General features: G+C 48.1%; 1 protein-coding gene across 1 annotated transcript in view; it reads right to left on the bottom strand.

The window, feature by feature from the left end:
* The window catches only part of BRMS1L (BRMS1 like transcriptional repressor), an 87,831-nt gene extending 66,135 nt beyond the window's left edge, over nucleotides 1–21,696 (bottom strand). Inside the window, exon 1 of the mRNA XM_082275618.1 lies at nucleotides 21,445–21,696. Coding sequence (XP_082131744.1) covers nucleotides 21,445–21,580 — 136 coding nt within the window. The 5' untranslated portion in view covers nucleotides 21,581–21,696. The remainder of the gene's footprint in view (nucleotides 1–21,444) is intronic.
* Nucleotides 21,697–21,917: the final 221 nt, after the last annotated feature.

Raw genomic sequence — 21,917 nt, 5'->3', positions numbered from 1 at the left:
GTGAGGGGCTGACTGCCGACGTAGATCGGCGTTAGGCAGTCGGCAAGTGGTTAATAACCTGTAAAACAATTGGATAATCAAAATTATTTTTTTTTATTAAAGTGGAGTTCCTTCCTAAATTTATACTTGCCTCCATCTTCTCGCTCCGGGTCACCTGAAAAACAAATGGATAATCCCAATTTTTTTTTTTTTTTTTTTACTTACCTCGTATAGAAGAAAATATACTTACCTTACAGTGTTGCTCATCTTAGTTTAAAAAAGTAATTAGTTACAGTTACAAATTACTTCTCCCAAAAAGTAATTGAGTTACTGACTCAGTTACCACATAGAAAAAGTAATTAGTTACTCAGCAAAGTAACTGACTTTTTTTTTTTTAATATTCTATAATGCAATTACGTTCTATAACATCTTTAATAGCAAAGATGTTTATATTAACTGATTGAAGAATAAAAACACTATATACAGTATACAGTATACACTATATACAGTATTTTACAGTATACAGTATTTTAGAACATTTGGTATTTATTTTAACCAAACTCAATAGATTGCAGCCTGCCATAGATATGAATGATATGCATAGAAACATATAACTGGTGATGGTGTGGCACACTGGTGGTGGGTGGCTGCCTGGCTGGTGGTGGCGTGGGCGCTTGGCACACTGGTGGTGACGTGGGCGGCACACTGGTGATGGCGTGGCACACTGGTGGTGACGTGGGTGTGGCACACTGGTGGTGGGTGGCTGCCTGGCTGGTGGTGGCGTGGCACACTGGTGGTGGAGTGGGCGCTTGGCACACTGGTTGTTGGCGGCTGCCTGGCTGGTGGTGACGTGGCACACTGGTGGTGGCGTGGGCACTTGGCACACTTGTGGTGACGTGGCACACTGGTGGTGGTGTGGTGGGTGGCTGGTGGGGGTCTGAGTCCTGACTCCTGTCTGGAGTTTTGTTTTTTTTTTCTTACCTGCTGTGCTGGGCCTGGCAGGCACACTGTTGTCCGGGTGAGGTCCCTCTGGCTCCTGCAGGCCTCAGGCCTGCCTGTCTCTGTGCCTCTCTCCTCTTCTGGGCTGGCTGTGTGCGTTGGTCCGGTCGTGCGTAGGACTGTCGTTGGTGGACTGGTGGTGGTGGACTTCCTGCTGGCTGGCTGCTGCCCAGTGCCCTACTGCCCTGTGGTGGTGGAGGTGGAGGACTGGTGGTGGAGTCTCCTCCTGGCCTGGGCTGGACTATATCGTTTATGACTGGTGGTGGTCTCTGGTCTCAGTGGTCTCTAACTGTGTATACTATATTGGTTGACACTTGGCAGGCACTGGCAGTGGCAGACTGGCACAGCACTGTGGGTGGGCGGCAACGGCTGGGTTGGATCTATGCCCTCTGTCCTCTTGCTCCTGGGGCGCTGTTCTGCTGCTGCTGTGCGGCCGTGCCTGTGAGACAGTGTGTGTCGGACCTTCACGCCGCGTGACGTCACGTGACTCACTCGATGAGTCAGAGTCTCCTCCTCTTCTCTCTCCAGGACCGCGGACAGAGGTCATAGTCTGGAGAGGGGGAATACAATTACATCTACTGCCATCTAGTGGCGGTAGATGTAATTGCGGTAACGGAGCCGGAAGTAGCGGCAGCACCGTTACTTGGAGAAAATGAGTAATCTGATAGATTACTCGTTACCATGAAAAGTAACTGCGTTAAGTAACGCCGTTTACTTAAACGCAGTTACTTCCAACACTGTTACCTTACTTCCTTCTTCCTCCCCTCGGCGGCCATGGCAATTCGTCACTTCCTGGCTTTGCAATGATTCCTGGGAGCTGAACGTCATCGCTCCCAGGAATCAATGCGCCTGCACCGGCCGGTGCAGTGCAGCGTGGGGCCGAAGAAGACGGAAGAGGACGCAGAAGAGGATCGCGCTGGCTTCAAGCTGCCCACACCTGAGATGGCAGCGCTGGACAATACTTTTTCAAGGTAAGTATTTCTCCTAAAAGGTAAGTGCAACCCGGGACAGATCAGAGGCTAGCCATTGTGGAATGTACTAGCCCTGACTGTCCCGGGGGTATTTTTATTAAAAAATGTATTCCCAGGGTGGAACTCCGCTTTCACTTATCTTCTTTTTAACCACTTAAGCCCCGGAGGATTTTCCTGCTAAAAGACCAGGGGGTATTTTGCGATTCGGCACTGCGTGACTTTAACGGACAATTTTGCGGTCGTGCGACGCTGTACCTAAACGAATTTGACGTCCTTTTTTTCCCACAAACAGAGCTTTCTTTTGGTGGTATTTGATCACCTGTGCGATTTTTTGATCACGCGCTATAAACAAAAAAAGAGCGACAATTTTGCAAAAATAACAATATTTTTCACATTTTTTTATATGAAATTCCCAAAAAAAAAAAAAATGTAAAAATCAAAATTTAACATTTTTGGCCAATTTGTTGAAAAAAAAAAAAAAAAAAATCGCAAAAAGCGTATTTTGATTGGTTTGCGCAAAAAGTTATCGCGTTTACTAACAAAGGGAAAGATTTTTGTCATTTTTGTTGTTTTTTTTTTAACGCGTAATGGCGGCGATCTGCGATTTTTTTTGCGGTACTGCGACATTGCGGCGGACAGATCAGACCCTTGACTGACATTTTTGACACTTTTGGGGTTACCAGTGACATTTCTACAGTAATCAGTGCTATACATATGCACTGTTACTGTAAAAATACACTGGCAGTGAAGGGGTTAACTTTATTTGGGAGGGAGGGGCTGTGTGTGTCCCTAGGGGCGTGATTCTTACTGTGATTGCCTGTGGCTCTAGCTGTAAGGACACTGATCAACGGATCTACATACTAGATCCGTGTAATCAGTGTCTGTACAGCGAGGAGAATGACAGGCAGCTTGTTTACACAAGCTGCCTGACATTCTCCCTCTCCCCCGACGATCGCCGAGTGGCCGGCGGACATCGGGTCCGCTGGTCACATGCGCGGGGGGGGGGGGTCCGTGACCGCGCGGGAGCGCGCTCGCTCCCCAGACCCTCCCAGGCTAGTGACGTTAATTAACGTCACTCTGCCTGGCAGGGGCTGACCGCCGCAGTAAATCTACTTGCGGCGGTCGGCAAGCGGTTAAAGAAAATATACTTACCTTACTTCCTCTTCCTCCCTCTGCGGACACGGCGGCCGACATCACTTCCTTTTTGCATTGACTCCTGGGAGCTGAACGTCATCGCTCCCAGGAATCAATGCGCCTGCACCGACCCAGCTCGTCAGTTCCGGCGCAGGCGCTTCATTCCCTGCTAAACAGCTTCTAGGCAAGCCCAGAAGCTGTGCAGGGATGACGCGCCTGCGCCGAAACTGATGAGCGGGGTCAGTGCAGGGCATTCTGGGACCGAAGAGGATGCCCTGGCTTCAGCTGCCCACATCCGAGATGGCAGCGCTGGACAAGAAATTTTCAAGGTAAGTATTTCTTCTAAAAAAAGGTAAGCAAACCCGGTGACAGTTTTTTTTTTTTCAGGCCGGAACTCCGATTTTAGTTTATGCAAAGAGTAAATAGTTGCAGTGTTGACCCTTTTTAAGACCTCTGCAATTTGCCCTGGCATGTTGTCCGTCAACTTCTAGGCCACATCCTGACTGATGGCAGCCCATTCTTGCAAAATCAATGCTTGGTGCTCGTCAGAATTTGCGGGGTTTTTTTTTGTTCACCCGTCTCTTTAGGATGGATTTCAAGTTCTCAATGGGATTCCGATCTGGGGAGCATCCTGGCCATGGAACCAAAATTTTCATGTTTTCTTCCCTAAGCCAATAAGTTATCACTTTTGTCTTATGGCAAGGTGCTCCAACATGCTGGAAAAGGCATTGTTCGTCGCCAAACTGTTCTTGGATGGTTAGGAGAAGTTGCTTTTGGAGCATGTTTTTGTACCAGTCTTTATTCATGGCTGTGTTCTTAGGCAAAATTGTGAGTGAGCCCACTCCCTTAGCTGAGAATCAACCCCAAACGATGGTCTCAGGAGGCTTTAATGTTGGCATGACACCGGACAGATTTCTTCTCTGGATGCCCCAAACAATTGGAAAGGGGAGTCGTCAGAGAAAATGACTTTACGCCAGTCCTCAGCAGTACAATCCCTCTACCTTTTTCAGAATATCAGTCTGTCCCCAATGTTTTTCCTAGAGAGAAATGGCTTCTATGCTGCCCTTCTTGACAACAGGCCATCCTCCAAAAGTCTTTGCCTCACTGTGCGTGCAGATGCACTCAAATCTGCCTGTTGCCATTCCTGAGCAAGCTCTGCACTGGTGGTGCTCCGATCCCACAGCTGAATCAACTGTAGGAGACAGTCCTGGCGCTTGCTGGACTTTCTTGGGTGGCCTGAAGCCTTATTCACAAATGCAGTGAAAATGTTTATGGGATTAAGTTCATTTTCATGGCAAAGAACCCTGGTGTGTTTTGCCTGTGTTAAGCCTCGTACACACAAGGGATCATCCGATTATATCGGCAGGGCCAATATTCACTTTATTTGAAGTATCAGTATAAGCCACAAACTTGCCGATATTGCTTCAATAGCAGCCGCTCGATTGTCTCCCAACCCACTAGGAGAACCTGAGCGACCAGCCTGAACTTCCGCCGGCTGGCCGAAGACCAGAGCCGAATGCTGCTTTGTTCGGATCGGGTCTCAGATGTAGAAACCCAGAAACTATGTCTTCTGGGTACTGGAGCATTAAAAAGGCACCAGAATTTAAAAAAAAATAAAATAAAATAAAAATGAAAGCATTCAAAACAGCCAAACTTGGCATTTTGAATGCTTTTAAGCGCAGAGGAGGGGTTTGAAGGGGGGGGGTCACCAAACCGCAATAATGAAAAAAAATATATATAAGTTTTTTTTAACCACTTTACCCCAGCCCTATTTCGGACACTTTTTGTTTACAAGTTAAAACCAGTATTTTTTCCTAGAAAACTACTTAGAACCCCCAAACATTATATATATTTTTTTAGGTAAGACTCTGGAGAATAAAATGTCGGTCATTGAAAAATTTTTTGTCACGCGGTATTTGCGCAGCGGTCTTTAAAACGCCATTTTTTTGGAAAAAAATTGAAAAAAAATCACATTTCACTGCATTTAAAAAATACTAAACAGTAAAGTTAGCCCATTTTTTTTGTATATTGTGAAAGATGATGTCACGCCAAGTAAATAGATACCCAACATGTTACGGTTTAAAATTACGCCCCCCCGTGGGATGGCGACAAACTACGGTCAATAGAGATCTCAATCTGCTACGCTTTAAATTTATTTAACGGTTACCAGTTTAGAGTTAGAGTGTAGCTCTTTTTTTAAAATTATTGCCCACGCTCTGGCGATCGCGGCGATACCTCACATGTGTGGTTTGAACAGCGATTTCATTCGCGGCTCGACTTTCGTATGTTTTTTTTGTGCGCGAGCTAACGGTGACGGCTAAATTTTTATTTTTTTTTCCTATTTATTTTTTCTTTTTTTAACTTTATTACAGGTTTTTTAAAAAAAATAAAAATCTGATCACTTTTATTGCTGTCACAAGCAATGTAAACATCCCTTGTGACACCAATATGTAGTGACAGGTACACTTTATGGACCCCTCCACTACACTTACCTGTATGCAAAACGCTGAAAACGGCATTTTTGCATACAGCCGTTTTTCAAATCTGCCGCCTTTTGCAGCACAGTAACCCGGAAGTGACGTCATGGACGCCGCCTCCGGGTTACGTCATCGGAGACCCAATTGATGCCGTTTCCGGCATTCATCGGGACTCCATCCAGCCGGCGGACGTGCCGGCTGGGTGCTCGGGGCTCCCGGTGGGACGGGAGCCCCGAGCAAAGCCACGGAAAGCGGCGGGGGGGGGGGGGGGGGGGTGGGGAACTTCCCCTCCCGCCCCCCGGGTAACGATCGAGCGGCTCCCGAGCCGCATCGGTCGTTACCGACGGAAAGCCAACCGTCGGCTCTAAACAACGGTACCGGGATGATGCCTCTAGCTAGAGGCATCATCCCGGTATAACCACACAAAGTCAGCCGACGTAGATTTACGTGGCTGGTCGTTAAGTGGTTAAAAAGGAGTGTAAAAAAAAAAAAACAACACGCACACTTTTAACACCTTCCCGACCGCCCATCGTACATTTACTGCGGCAGGCTGGCTCTCCTGCGCAAACCGATGTAGCCCTACTTCAGTCCCGCCGGGCACCCACCATCACTCCCCACTAAGAGAGGACAGTCAGCTGTTGTAAACACAGCTGACCGCTCTTCTCTCTGAAAAGATCACAGAGCGCCTATGATCCTTCTATATAGGATCACAGGTCTCTATGGTCATTTCACAAGCCCATCCCCCATACAGTTAGTAAACACTCCCTTAGACTCACTCTTAACCCTTTGATCACCCCTAGGTTAACCCCTTCCCTGACAATATTATTACAGTAACAGTGCATATTTTTAGCACTGATTACTGTAGTAATCTCACTGGTCCCCCCAAAAGTGTCAAAAATGTCTGTTAGGCATCCGATCTGTCCGCCTCAGTCCCGCTAAAAATCGCAGATCGACGCCATTACTATTAAAAAAAAGAAATAAAATAAATAAATAAAATAGGGACACAAATAAATCTTTCCCCTAGTTTGTAGACGCGAGAACTTTAGCACAAACCAATCAAAATACGCTTATTGCGATTTTTTTTTTTTACCAAAAATATGTAGCAAAATACAAATTGGCCTAAAAGCACGAAAATTTTTTTTTTATTTTTTGGGAATGTTGTATAGCAGAATGAAGAAGTCCTGTCCCCAGGGATGTAACGCGTATGGAGGGAAGGAGGAGTTTGTGACGTCACCCGCAGTCCAGCAGCCCGGTCGGAGGACGGAGCCGTGCTTGCTTCCAGCCGTGCTGCAATCACCTGCACTCATTATCCAGAAAGATAACCAATTGTTTTATGCTCCTGGTCTGCTGACATCAAGTAAGAGGCTTTTTACCTGTTATAAATAAAGTTTTGAGACTTTATTACGCTATGGTGCTGCCTTCTTTTTACTTTATATGGTGGATCATATACTGCTGAGTATCGAGAGGATAAGGAATCCATCCATTGCTTAGTGGAGTCTTGGTGGCTGTACCTGGTCCGAGTGCATGTCTTCAGATGCCAGTGTGAGGTTACAACCTATGCTGTTTGTATTGCAGCTTTCAGGTGAGAGGCTAGCAATACCGGTGGAGGATTTTCACAGTGTGTGAGCACTCTTTGGATTAGGACATTGCACCGTGCACTTTCTCTGGGCTGTTTTTACATGAATGAACTTATCAACTCTTACATATTGAGACTTTCTGTGCATATTTTATCCCATTTCCATGGATTGTTTTAATAGTTCTATGGATTGTATTCAATTTTAATTTATTTATTGTTGATCCTTATTGCATATCTAGCGCTGCGCCATATTCTCTATTGTACCAAGGTGTTCAGCAGCTTTGATTTTACCTATTTATGCTTGCTCCGATATATTTTTCTGGTCACTGTATAGCAGAATTGTCCCTTTTTTTGTTTATAGCAGAAAAAAAAAAAAAAAAACGTAGTGTCGCACGACCGCACAATTTTCCATTAAAATTAACGCAGTGCCGAATCGCAAAAAATGGTCTGGTCATTAAGGGGGGCAAATCCATCCAGAACTGGTTAAAATGTGCAGAATATCTGCACCCAATATTGGCCATCAGCCTCAAGGGGAGCTGGAAAAAAAAAAAAACGATATTGGGCTTGGAAAAAAAAAAAAAAAACGATCTCGGTCGATCCCTAGTACACTCTAGTTTTTTTTTTTTCGTTCAACCCAGCAGGTTGCACGAAAAACTGACAGCTCCAATGTTAGTACAGCGATATCCCCTGCTGTTCTATTGTGTTCTGCCAGGGGGACCCCCCGCCAGAATACTCCAGTCAGCGCTCTCAACCATTCTCTTTCAGTGTAGGACCCACTGAAAATGGGTTACTTTGACGTAGTGGTGGGCTTAAGCACAGTATGGCCATGTGTGACCAACTCCCCATATTGTCTTCATAAGAGCAGGTGTTTTTAAATAGCCTTGCAAGATTTGAAAACCAATTTTTTTTCTGTGTATGTGTGCGCTATTATATTGTTCAATTTGTATATTGGTCTTTTAGCATCACCAACCTGAGAATTGTGCGTTTTAGGGTATGCCCCCCAATATCTTTTTTGTTTCATTAAAGTAATGACCAGACTTATGGGCGAAGCACCCCACTCTCTCACATCAAAGCCTCATTAGCATTGTCCACCTGTGAGTAGTTCCAGGAGGTGTCCCTTCATTGCAGCTCTAGCAGAGGAACCTGCAGCCTGCAAACTTTTCCCATGAAAGGAGTGAGTATTGCCCTACGGTTTTGAGAAGTGTCATATCCCCTATATATACTGCACCTATCTGGCAATCCGGATATATTGTGGAGACTGGACCTCCCAGGTATTGAGCTTGATAACTCTAGAATCATCTGTTTATCTACATGCTCGTGAGGCCATTTCATTAATTTGATTGGTCATACTGGTCTGGTAAGCTGCTCCTTATAATATTCGCACAGTGGTGTCCCCTACTTACACTTCCCTGTGGTTGTCTCATAAGGAGATTTGGAAATAAGTTCCCCTTCCCCGGATGAATATTCACATTTTTGTTTATTGGGACTTTTTGGACCTTCTACCAATTTTTATATGACATGTACTTATGCTTAATATATTCACATGTGATTTAATAGTTTAGCGCTGCACTATTTTTACTTTCTATATAGCAGGATCACATGGGCTCTGTGATCACCCGAGGGAGAAGGATGGACGGTAGAGCTGCACGATTAATCGTAACAGAATCGAGATCGCGATTCACTCCCCCTGACGATCTTAACATGACACTTGCTCAATTCTTTACATAGCTATGAGGGAGCAGCTGTCAAAAAAAAAAAAAAAAAGCCTCCAGCAAAAGCCTATCAGCATTAGTCTCCCACTGAACTGTAAACACAAATGATTACATTGTATCTTTTCTTTCCCTCTGCTGGAGGAAGGCAGTTTAACCTCTTAAAGACTAAACCTTTTTCCTACACTTGTTGCTTGCAAGTTAAATCAGTTTATTTTTCCTAGAAAAGTAGTTAGAACCCCCAAACATTTATATATATATTTTTTTTTTAGCAGAGACCCTGCAGAATAAAATGGTGATTGTTGTACAATTTTATGTCACACTGTATTTGCGCATCAAACGCAATTAATACACTTTAATGAATAAAAAAAAAAATAAAAAAAAAAAAAAAAAAAAAAACGTAAAGTTATCCCAATTTTTTTTTAAAATGTAAAAGATGTTACACAGAGAATCGTGACCTTTATTCCAAGCAAAAAAATCGTGATTCTCATTTTGGCCAGAATCGTGCAGCTCTAATGGACGGCTGGGTTTACATCAGCAGGGAGAGATCGCAGGTGTCAGGCGGCAATCAGAGCTGCCTGACATACGCGCCAGCTTCCCCGCTGACGATCGCCCCCTAGCTCCTCCCAGGCAAATGACGTACCGATACATGGTTTTGCCTAGGAGAGCCAGCTTGCCGATGTATGTATGCATGCATGCATGTATATATACATACACATAATATACAGTCGGCAAGTGGTTAAAGCATCACCTATGGAGATTTTAAGTTAACGTATTTTAGCGCCATTACACAGGAATACACAATTTTAAAGGCATGATATATTTACTCAGCAAGCTTTAACCAGTGCTCGGCTAGACACTGATAGAGGTCACAAGACTGCTAATGAGAAAAGACATTTAGCAGTTTATATTTACTAAAATAATTTTTAGTTATTTCTAATAATTTTTAGACGTTCTAAGATTGCTGTCTAAAGTGAAGACAAATAAGTCACAGGGTCCTGATGAGATACACCCAAAATTATTAAAAGAGCTTAGTGGTGAGCTGGCAAAACCATTAACAGATTTATTTAACCAATCATTAGTAACAGGAGTCGTCCCGGAAGATTGGAAATTGGCAAATGTCGTGCCCATTCACAAGAAAGGTAGTAGGGAGGAATCGAGCAACTATAAACCAGTGAGTCTGACATCAATAGTAGGCAAATTAACGGAAACCCTATTAAAGGATAGGATTGTGGAACATCTTAAATCCCATGGATTGCAAGATGAAAAACAACATGGGTTTACTTCAGGGAGATCATGTCAAACAAATCTTATAGATTTTTTTGACTGGGTGACTAAAATAATAGACAGTGGAGGTGCAGTAGACATTGCATATCTAGATTTTAGTAAGGCTTTTGACACTGTCCCACATAGAAGACTTATCAATAAACTGCAGTCATTGAGCATGGACTCCCATATTGTTGAGTGGATTAGGCAGTGGCTGAGTGACAGACAACAGAGGGTTGTAGTCAATGGAGAACATTCAGAACAAGGTCATGTTACCAGTGGGGTACCTCAGGGATCTGTACTGGGACCAATTTTGTTTAATATCTTCATAAGTGATATTGCAAAAGGCCTCGATGGTAAGGTTTGTCTTTTTGCTGATGACACAAAGATATGTAACAGGGTTGATGTTTCTGGAGGGAAACGCCAAATGGAAAAGGATTTAGGAAAACTAGAAGAATGGTCAGAACTCTGGCAACTGAAATTTAATGTGGATAAGTGCAAGATAATGCACCTGGGACGTAAAAACCCAAGGGCAGAATATAGAATATTTGACACAGTCCTGACCTCAGTATCTGAGGAAAGGGATTTAGGAGTAATTATTTCAGAAGACTTAAAGGTGGGAAGACAATGTAATAGAGCAGCACGAAATGCCAGCAGAATGCTTGGATGTATAGGGAGAGGTATAAGCAGTAGAAAGAGAGAAGTGCTTATGCCGCTGTACAGAACACTGGTGAGACCTCACTTGGAGTATTGTGCGCAGTACTGGAGGCCATATCTCCAGAAGGATATAGATACTCTAGAGAGAGTTCAGAGAAGAGCTACTAAACTAGTACATGGATTGCAGGAAAAAACTTACCAGGAAAGGTTAAAGGACCTTAACATGTATAGCTTGGAAGAAAGAAGAGACAGAGGGGATATGATAGAAACATTTAAATACATAAAGGGAATCAACTCGGTAAAGGAGGAGAGCATATTTAAAAGAAGAAAAACTACCACAAGAGGACACAGTTTTAAATTAGAGGGGCAAAGGTTTAAAAGTAATATGAGGAAGTATTACTTTACTGAGAGAGTAGTGGATGCATGGAATAACCTTCCTGCAGAAGTGGTAGCTGCAAATACAGTGAAGGAGTTTAAGCATGCATGGGATAGGCATAAGGCTATCCTTCATATAAGATCGGGCCAGGGACTATTCATAGGATTCAGATATATTGGGCAGACTAGATGGGCCAAATGGTTCTTATCTGTCGACACATTCTATGTTTCTATGTAATTGTTTTTCCATGGTCTGTGTACTGTGGGAGACCAGATCTAGTGGCGAATGCAGGGTCAATGCTGTACCCAAATGTTTTTTTTTTTTTTGTATTTGATCACCACTGGGTTTTTATTTTCTGCGCTATAAGGGAAAAAAAAAGCTGACAATTTAAAAAAAAAAGAAAAAAAAAAAAAAACAATGATAACTCATGCCTTAACTGATACCCATTCAATATGGATACCCAGAGAATTACCAATCAAGTATTTAGTAAGGAATTACAATATATGCAAGGGAATACTAATCACTATGCAAAGCCAAAATTATCATTTTATCCAAAGACTGTTTTAAACCGAGTAGAGAAAAAGTCAAGAGGAAAAAAAAAAGAAGGAAAGCAGAAGAAGAAACTGATAGGGATCAGAGAGAAAACAGGAGGAAAAAAAGGGGGGGGGGGGGTCTGGAGGGACCAAACTAAAAGATGGAAAATAGACCAACAGAAAGAACGGCCCTTGGGCTGTACCGTATTCAATATGTAAATCCAGTAAGCCTCCCTATGTAGGAGAAGACGGTCACGGTTACCTTCCCCTACAGAATGGTCAATGTGCTTGGTTACTATACCCCTTATTTCATCTACCTGGTGTTTCTCCTGAGATACCAGTGTAAGCAATCCCAGGAGCCAATGGGCATCCACCACGACTAGCATCGCCTTACTTCTAAAGCAGAAATGACGCAATGCTAGGCTAGGCTACGGCTGTGATAAAGTCCCACTGCACATGCACGAGATCAAGAGCTGCTTGCTGGGTAGCCAGCAGCACCTTATCCGGGAAGAGACTCCTAGTGGGCTTCAGATGCCCACACTCAGAATGGACACTTGCTGGATCAGAAGGCTACAGTGAGTACTAACACGGAAAACATTAGCACATGCAGCATATGCCAATTTCAAATACATTTTTGGCAACTATCACGGGGGTGATATAAAAAAAAAATGCTCAAACTGGCTAGAACTCCGCTTCAAGAGTTACAAACCTTGAAATGATGACACTTGTAACAGCCCTGTTTTGTAATAATTTTGGTGATATCTTGGTGACTGGTTTAGCATATTTAGGTCTAGGGTCTCTTAAAGACATTCCACGTTTGTGAACCAATAATGGTGGGTTCTTTAACACAGTCATCAAGGTATCATTAGCTCGAAAAAGGTTCAGGTTCAGTGTAGCTGCATGTCTGATCCATTCGGAATTCACAAATAAACCTGTGTTTAAACAGTGGCCTATTCCCAGTTTTCGATGTCTTAGAGCTGTTCATGGTGACTCTCATCATGGCTTTAGCAAGTACAGGTGTGGGATAACCACATTCCGAATATTTTTTGTACATGATCTCAAGCTGCCGGTTTCTTTCATCTTCACTGGAGTAGATGCTCAAGACTCAAACTGGGAAATAGGAAGGCTGTTTAAAAAGGTGTTTGGGGTGTGCAATGTAATGGAGCAAGGTGTTCCTCCTGTCTGTTTGCCAAAATCGTGTGACCCATGCATTTTCCTAATCATATCATCAATGTAAGTGATACTTTGAAATCTCTAGATTGAAGACAAAAATCACAGGGAAAAAAAAAAAAAAATCACATTCAAGTTATTAACAAAAGCGGAGAAAATTTAGACTCCCTACCATCCCCAGATCAGAAAGATATCGTCGATGTATCTTAACCAGCATTTAACATGTTCAGAGTAAGCAGTTGTTTTAAAAATGTCACATTCCTCCATATAACCAACAAATAACCTTGCAAACGAGGGGGCTGCAGAGCTGCCCTTAGCTGTACCTCGTATTTGGGTATATTTTCTACCCTCGAATGTAAGGAACCAGTTTTCAAGCACAAAGTGCAGACATTCGATCAAAAAATCAACTGGGAGATTCTGGACATTCAATTTAGAAAATAAATATACTGCTGCCAAACCGGCCGCATTGGGTATGCCGGTGCATATGGATTAGATATCCATAGTTGCTAATAGCCAATTCTTGTCAAAAGTTGAGAATTTTGCTAGTGTATCCAGAAAATCACTTGTGTCGCTGACATAAGCTGGTAAGCTCTTGACTACTGGCTGAAAATTGATCCATTGTGCCAAAGATTGAGTGACTAACCCAGAACCAGACACAATGGGACGAAACTTAAGCGGATTAGTAACCCTTGTGGATTTTAGGCAATCTGTAGTTCACTGGTAGACATGGATATTCATTCATCAGGAATTCAGCAGTGTCCAAGGAGATCTACTCATTTGATCGGCTAAATCCAACCAAATATGTTAAAGCATTTCTTGTGCTGTGTATGGGGTCATTGGCAAGTTGCACATAGCTTGTGGTATCTGCCAACATCAATTGCATACTGTCCCTTAGACATATGCCAGTTTTCGGTAATTCGATATATCGCGGTATTGCATAGCCACGGTATTGTTATTGTGGCATTTTTAAAATACCGAGTTTCTCTGCTCCTCAGTCTGACTTGTGAATTGATACATTTCAGTGAGCTGGATGACTCATTCACTCACACAGCTAATGCCTTTCAGCATAACTATAAACAAAAATGATTACATTTGTATCTTTTCCTTCCCTCTGCCAGGGAGAAAGGAAGTTTAACCTCTTAAAGACTGGATCTTTTTCTGACACTTGTTGCTTGCAAGTTAAAATCAGTTTTTTTTTTGCTAGAAAAGTACTTAGAACCCCCAAACATTCTATATATTTTTTTAGCAGAGACCCTACAGAATAAAATGGCGATTGTTGTAATATTTTATGTCACACTGTATTTGCGCAGCAGTCTTTCAAACGCAATTAATAGACTTTAATGAATAATAAAAAAAAAAAAAACGTAACAGTAAGTTATCCCAATTTTTTTTTTGTTACACAGAGAACCGTGAGAGAATCGTGATCTTTATTCCAAGCTAAAAAATCGTGATTCTCATTTTGGCCAGAATCGTGCAGCTCTAATATATATATACACACACATATATATATATATATATATATATATATATATATATATATATACACACACACACACACACACACACACACACACACACACACACACACACACACACACATATATATATATATATATACATATACATATACACACACACGCATAGCAGCCCACATTACATTATTATATAGCCATCAAGCAGTGTCTGGCCTACCTGGTGATGACTGGTCCTGGCGCTCCGATCCGATGGCCTGGTCTTTAAAGGGGCAAATCCTTGCGATCCAGAAGTGGTTAAACCTGCAGGAGGACCGGTGTTTTTATCTATTAATGACTTTACTATTGCTTTAGGCCTGGTTCACATGTATGCGGGTTGGTGGTTCACATGTATGCGGGTTGGGGGCCCACATTTGCACAGGCATAGCAGCCCATTGATGTGAATGGGCTTGAGCGGCTATGCCTGCGTTTTCAGCTGAAAAAAGGTGCATGCAGAATTTAAAAAAATGCAGTGGCCATGAAATCCATCCTTCTTTTGCACCATGCGACTCACCTGCCGTTGCTGCACACGCAAACTGTTTTTAAATGCCGTGCCCACGTATACAAAAAATGCAGAAAGCTTGCCAGAGCAGGAACTGCAGGTTAGTCGCATGGTGCAAAAGCAGGATGGATTTCAAGGCCACTGAATTTTAAAAAAATGCTGCATGCACCTTTTTTCTGCGGAAAATGAGGGCATAGCAGCCCGTTCAAATCAATGGGCTGCTATGCCTGTGCAAATGTGGGCCGCCAACCCGCATACATGTGAACCGCCAACCCGCATACATGTGAACCACCAACCCGCATACATGTGAACCAAGCCTAAAGCAATAGTAAAGTAATTTATAAACAACACCTCCTTCAGGTTTAACCACTTCTTGACCACAAGGATTTGCCCTCTTAATGACCAGGCCATCGGATCGGAGCCGAGCGCCAGGACCAGTTATCACCAGTTAGGCCAGACACTGCTTGATGACCTATTTTAGGCCTGGTTCACAGAGTCTGTACTGACTGACTATATAATAATGTGCATAAGTGAACCAAAGCCCCTAAATTCAGCAATGAAATTCAAGTGAGGTAGAAATTTAATAATTTAAATTTAATAATAGAATACCGTGATAATACCGTATACCGTGGCAAAACCTTAATCAATTAATCGCAGCATGAAAATCTGATACCGTCACAAGCCTACTGTCCCTATATTTTGCGTAGTCCATAAAGATTGCTCCTTATCAGCAGGTTTGATTTTTCTGCTTTTGTCAATCCTTAAGGTTTTTAAATCTGAAAGTTCTTCAGGACCAAGATTGGTAGAAGTCCCCTTGCAGATCCTAGTACAGACATTGTGATTTACAGTTCTTGTGTAACTCTCAATGGACTGGTACTGTCCAGGAAGCATGAATTTGCTCTTCAGCTTAAAATGTTCCCCCTTGGGTACTGTTGCTGTCTGGGGTTGTGTAGAGAAGAACGTTCTGATTTTAAGGGAGCTTTCAAATCTGAATATCTTGAATCGGTTGAACCTGGATGTAGGGCAGTGGCGTCTGGGCACGCAACAGCAACCCCACGGCACTGATGTCAGGGGGCGCAATAATAGTCCCCGAAACTGGTGTCAGTGGATGAAATAATCCCTAGCACTGGTGTCAGTGGAAGCAATATTAATCATCAGCATTGATTTTAGTAGATACCAGAGGGTGCAGTTCCTCTAACAGGCATCACTAAAAAGCAGCCCGTGATCTGGATCCAGATAGAGTCAAGGGGGGGAGGGGGAGAGAGAACTGAGGACAGTAACTGGGGGGGGGGGGGGAGAGAGAACGGAGGACAGTAACTGGGGGGGGGGGGGGAGAGAGAACGGAGGACAGTAACTGGGGGGGGGGGGGAGAGAGAACGGAGGACAGTAACTGGGGGGGGGGGGGAGAGAGAGAACGGAGGACAGTAACTGGGGGGGGGGGGAGAGAACGGAGGACAGTAACTGGGGGGGGGAGAGAACGGAGGACAGTAACTGGGGGGGGGGAGAGAACGGAGGACAGTAACTGGGGGGGGGGGAGAGAGAGAACAGAGGACAGTAACTGGGGGGGGGGGAGAGAGAGAACAGAGGACAGTAACTGGGGGGGGGGGGGGGAGAGAGAGAACAGAGGACAGTAACTGGGGGGGGGGAAGAGAGAGAACGGAGGACAGTAACTGGGGGGGGGGGGGAAGAGAGAGAACGGAGGACAGTAACTGGGGGGGGAGAGAGAACGGAGGACAGTAACTGGGGGGGAAGAGAGAGAACGGAGGACAGTAACTGGGGGGGGGGAGAGAGAACGGAGGACAGTAACTGGGGGGGGGGAGAGAGAACGGAGGACAGTAACTGGGGGGGGGAGAGAGAACGGAGGACAGTAACTGGGGGGGGGGGAGAGAGAACGGAGGACAGTAACTGGGGGGGGGGAGAGAGAGAACAGAGGACAGTAACTGGGGGGGGGGGGGGAGAGAGAGAACAGAGGACAGTAACTGGGGGGGGGGGGGGGAGAGAGAGAACAGAGGACAGTAACTGGGGGGGGAAGAGAGAGAACGGAGGACAGTAACTGGGGGGGGGGGGGGAAGAGAGAGAACGGAGGACAGTAACTGGGGGGGGGAGAGAGAACGGAGGACAGTAACTGGGGGGGAAGAGAGAGAACGGAGGACAGTAACTGGGGGGGAAGAGAGAGAACGGAGGACAGTAACTGGGGGGGAAGAGAGAGAACGGAGGACAGTAACTGGGGGGGGGGGGGGAGAGAGAACGGAGGACAGTAACTGGGGGGGGGGGGAGAGAGAACGGAGGACAGTAACTGGGGGGGGGGGAGAGAGAGAACAGAGGACAGTAACTGGGGGGGGGGGAAGAGAGAGAACGGAGGACAGTAACTGGGGGGGGGGGGGAAGAGAGAGAACGGAGGACAGTAACTGGGGGGGGGGGAGAGAGAACGGAGGACAGTAACTGGGGGGGAAGAGAGAGAACGGAGGACAGTAACTGGGGGGGGGGGAGAGAGAACGGAGGACAGTAACTGGGGGGGGGGAGAGAGAACGGAGGACAGTAACTGGGGGGGGGGGGGGGGAGAGAGAACGGAGGACAGTAACTGGGGGGGGGGGGAGAGAACGGAGGACAGTAACTGGGGGGGGGGGAGAGAACGGAGGACAGTAACTGGGGGGGGGGGGAGAGAACGGAGGACAGTAACTGGGGGGGGAGAGAGAACGGAGGACAGTAACTGGGGGGGGGGGGGGAGAGAGAACGGAGGACAGTAACTGGGGGGGGGGGGAGAGAGAGAACGGAGGACAGTAACTGGGGGGGGGGGGGAGAGAGAACGGAGGACAGTAACTGGGGGGGGGAGAGAGAACGGAGGACAGTAACTGGGGGGGGGAGAGAGAACGGAGGACAGTAACTGGGGGGGGGGGGAGAGAGAACTGAGGACAGTAACTGGGGGGGAGAGAGAACAGAGGACAGTAACTGGGGGGGGGGGAAGAGAGAGAACGGAGGACAGTAACTGGGGGGGGGGGGGAAGAGAGAGAACGGAGGACAGTAACTGGGGGGGGGGGAGAGAGAACGGAGGACAGTAACTGGGGGGGAAGAGAGAGAACGGAGGACAGTAACTGGGGGGGAAGAGAGAGAACGGAGGACAGTAACTGGGGGGGGGGGAGAGAGAACGGAGGACAGTAACTGGGGGGGGGGGGAGAGAGAACGGAGGACAGTAACTGGGGGGGGGGGAGAGAACGGAGGACAGTAACTGGGGGGGGGGGGAGAGAACGGAGGACAGTAACTGGGGGGGGGGGGAGAGAACGGAGGACAGTAACTGGGGGGGGAGAGAGAACAGAGGACAGTAACTGGGGGGGGGAGAGAGAACAGAGGACAGTAACTGGGGGGGGGGAGAGAGAACGGAGGACAGTAACTGGGGGGGAAGAGAGAGAACGGAGGACAGTAACTGGGGGGGGGGGGGAGAGAGAACGGAGGACAGTAACTGGGGGGGGGGAGAGAGAACGGAGGACAGTAACTGGGGGGGGGGAGAGAGAACGGAGGACAGTAACTGGGGGGGGGAGAGAGAACAGAGGACAGTAACTGGGGGGGGGGAGAGAGAACGGAGGACAGTAACTGGGGGGGGAAGAGAGAGAACGGAGGACAGTAACTGGGGGGGGGGGGAGAGAGAACGGAGGACAGTAACTGGGGGGGGGGAGAGAGAACGGAGGACAGTAACTGGGGGGGGGGGGGAGAGAGAACGGAGGACAGTAACTGGGGGGGGGGGGGAGAGAGAACGGAGGACAGTAACTGGGGGGGGGGGGGGAGAGAGAACGGAGGACAGTAACTGGGGGGGGGGGAGAGAGAACGGAGGACAGTAACTGGGGGGGGGAGAGAGAACGGAGGACAGTAACTGGGGGGGGGAGAGAGAACGGAGGACAGTAACTGGGGGGGGGAGAGAGAACGGAGGACAGTAACTGGGGGGGGGAGAGAGAACGGAGGACAGTAACTGGGGGGGGGGGAGAGAGAACTGAGGACAGTAACTGGGGGGGGAGAACTGAGGACAGTAACTGGGGGGGGAGAACTGAGGACAGTAACTGGGGGGGGAGAACTGAGGACAGTAACTGGGGGGGGGAGAACTGAGGACAGTAACTGGGGGGGGGAGAACTGAGGACAGTAACTGGGGGGGGAGAACTGAGGACAGTAACTGGGGGGGGAGAACTGAGGACAGTAACTGGGGGGGGAGAACTGAGGACAGTAACTGGGGGGGGAGAACTGAGGACAGTAACTGGGGGGGGAGAACTGAGGACAGTAACTGGGGGGGGAGAACTGAGGACAGTAACTGGGGGGGGAGAACTGAGGACAGTAACTGGGGGGGGAGAACTGAGGACAGTAACTGGGGGGGGAGAACTGAGGACAGTAACTGGGGGGGGAGAACTGAGGACAGTAACTGGGGGGGGGAGAACTGAGGACAGTAACTGGGGGGGGAGAACTGAGGACAGTAACTGGGGGGGGAGAACTGAGGACAGTAACTGGGGGGGGAGAACTGAGGACAGTAACTGGGGGGGGAGAACTGAGCACAGTAACTGGGGGGGGAGAACTGAGCACAGTAACTGGGGGGGGAGAACTGAGCACAGTAACTGGGGGGGGAGAACTGAGCACAGTAACTGGGGGGGGAGAACTGAGCACAGTAACTGGGGGGGGAGAACTGAGCACAGTAACTGGGGGGGGGAGAACTGAGCACAGTAACTGGGGGGGGGAGAACTGAGCACAGTAACTGGGGGGGGGGAGAACTGAGCACAGTAACTGGGGGGGGGGAGAACTGAGCACAGTAACTGGGGGGGGGAGAACTGAGCACAGTAACTGGGGGGGGGAGAACTGAGCACAGTAACTGGGGGGGGGAGAACTGAGGACAGTAACTGGGGGGGGGAGAACTGAGGACAGTAACTGGGGGGGGGAGAACTGAGGACAGTAACTGGGGGGGGGAGAACTGAGGACAGTAACTGGGGGGGGAGAACTGAGCACAGTAACTGGGGGGGGGAGAACTGAGCACAGTAACTGGGGGGGGGAGAACTGAGCACAGTAACTGGGGGGGGGAGAACTGAGGACAGTAACTGGGGGGGGGAGAACTGAGGACAGTAACTGGGGGGGGGGAGAACTGAGGACAGTAACTGGGGGGGGGGAGAACTGAGGACAGTAACTGGGGGGGGGAGAACTGAGGACAGTAACTGGGGGGGGGAGAACTGAGGACAGTAACTGGGGGGGGAGAACTGAGGACAGTAACTGGGGGGGGGAGAACTGAGGACAGTAACTGGGGGGGGGAGAACTGAGGACAGTAACTGGGGGGGGGAGAACTGAGGACAGTAACTGGGGGGGGGAGAACTGAGGACAGTAACTGGGGGGGGGAGAACTGAGGACAGTAACTGGGGGGGGGAGAACTGAGGACAGTAACTGGGGGGGGGAGAACTGAGGACAGTAACTGGGGGGGGGAGAACTGAGGACAGTAACTGGGGGGGGGAGAACTGAGGACAGTAACTGGGGGGGGGAGAACTGAGGACAGTAACTGGGGGGGGGAGAACTGAGGACAGTAACTGGGGGGGGGGGGAGAACTGAGGACAAGGGAAGAGGGGGGAGAGAAAACTGAGGACAAGGGAAGAGGGGGGAGAGAAAACTGAGGACAGGGAAAGAGGGGGGAGAGAAAACTGAGGACAGTAAAAGAGGGGGGGGAACTGAGGACAAGGGGAGGGGGGGGACCGAGGACAAGGGGAGGGGGGGGACCGAGGACAAGGGGAGGGGGGGGACCGAGGACAAGGGGAGGGGGGGGACCGAGGACAAGGGGAGGGGGGGGACCGAGGACAAGGGGAGGGGGGGGACCGAGGACAAGGGGAGGGGGGGGGGACCGAGGACAAGGGGAGGGGGGGGGGACCGAGGACAAGGGGAGGGGGGGGGACCGAGGACAAGGGGAGGGGGGGGGACCGAGGACAAGGGGAGGGGGGGGACCGAGGACAAGGGGAGGGGGGGACCGAGGACAAGGGGAGGGGGGGACCGAGGACAAGGGGAGGGGGGGACCGAGGACAAGGGGAGGGGGGGGACCGAGGACAAGGGGAGGGGGGGGACCGAGGACAAGGGGAGGGGGGGGACCGAGGACAAGGGGAGGGGGGGGGACCGAGGACAAGGGGAGGGGGGGGACCGAGGACAAGGGGAGGGGGGGGACCGAGGACAAGGGGAGGGGGGGGGACCGAGGACAAGGGGAGGGGGGGGGACCGAGGACAAGGGGAGGGGGGGGGACCGAGGACAAGGGGGGGGGGACTGAGGACAAGGGGAGGGGGGAGAAAACTGAGGACAGTAACCCACACTGATAAAAGCAGTTGGAAGTGCGTACATGTATACACACACACACACACACACACACACACACACACACAGTACTATAGAAGCCATCGTCACACTTGTATGTCAGGATAGACAGTAGTGGGGGGCAGGATCGTCACATCGGCCATGACTGTGACATAGAGAGGAGTTCAGGGGGGTGCACAGTACTCCATCACCAGCCCCGGGTGAAGGGAGGACCCTCCAGCAGTGCCCTCTATTGGGTGAAGCTGGAACAGTACTATACCCCCCATCATCATTACCCGAGCTGTCTCCCTCCTCGCTGCCGCTGGAGCTGTCGGTGTCCTCATCCTCGGAGCTGCTGCCATCATTCTCCGGGTAATCCACCTCCATGTCATTGTGGTTACTCTCCTTCTTCTCTCGGGAATGAACCGGCATTTCCACCCACAGACCGACTATCAGCACCGACTAATTTTTTTACCTCCCTCCGCTACGACCTCTCAACCTACTCCCGCTATGGCCCCTCCCTCGGCCTCATTTCCAGAGCTGTGATTGCCTGGACGCCGGCCCTCTTCTCTCTGATTGGGCGGAGACGGGCCTTCCCCCTCGTCGCACTGCCTAGTTGTGCTGAAAGCGTAGGGTGGGGCTTCCACGGCGAGGTGGATGCCGGGAGTTGTGGTTCTTTGATGTTCGGTCAGCGCAAGGAGTTCTGGAATGAGAAGAAAGAAAAAACTACAATGTCCGAACAGCAGCGCCAAACAGCGTGGCTTTCGGG

Source organism: Pelophylax lessonae (assembly GCF_965119305.1).
Source record: "Pelophylax lessonae genome assembly, chromosome: 13".
In the NCBI taxonomy this organism is placed as follows: domain Eukaryota; kingdom Metazoa; phylum Chordata; class Amphibia; order Anura; family Ranidae; genus Pelophylax; species Pelophylax lessonae.
Note: the sequence above shows the minus strand (reverse complement) of the source record. Positions and strands in the feature narration are given on the sequence as shown.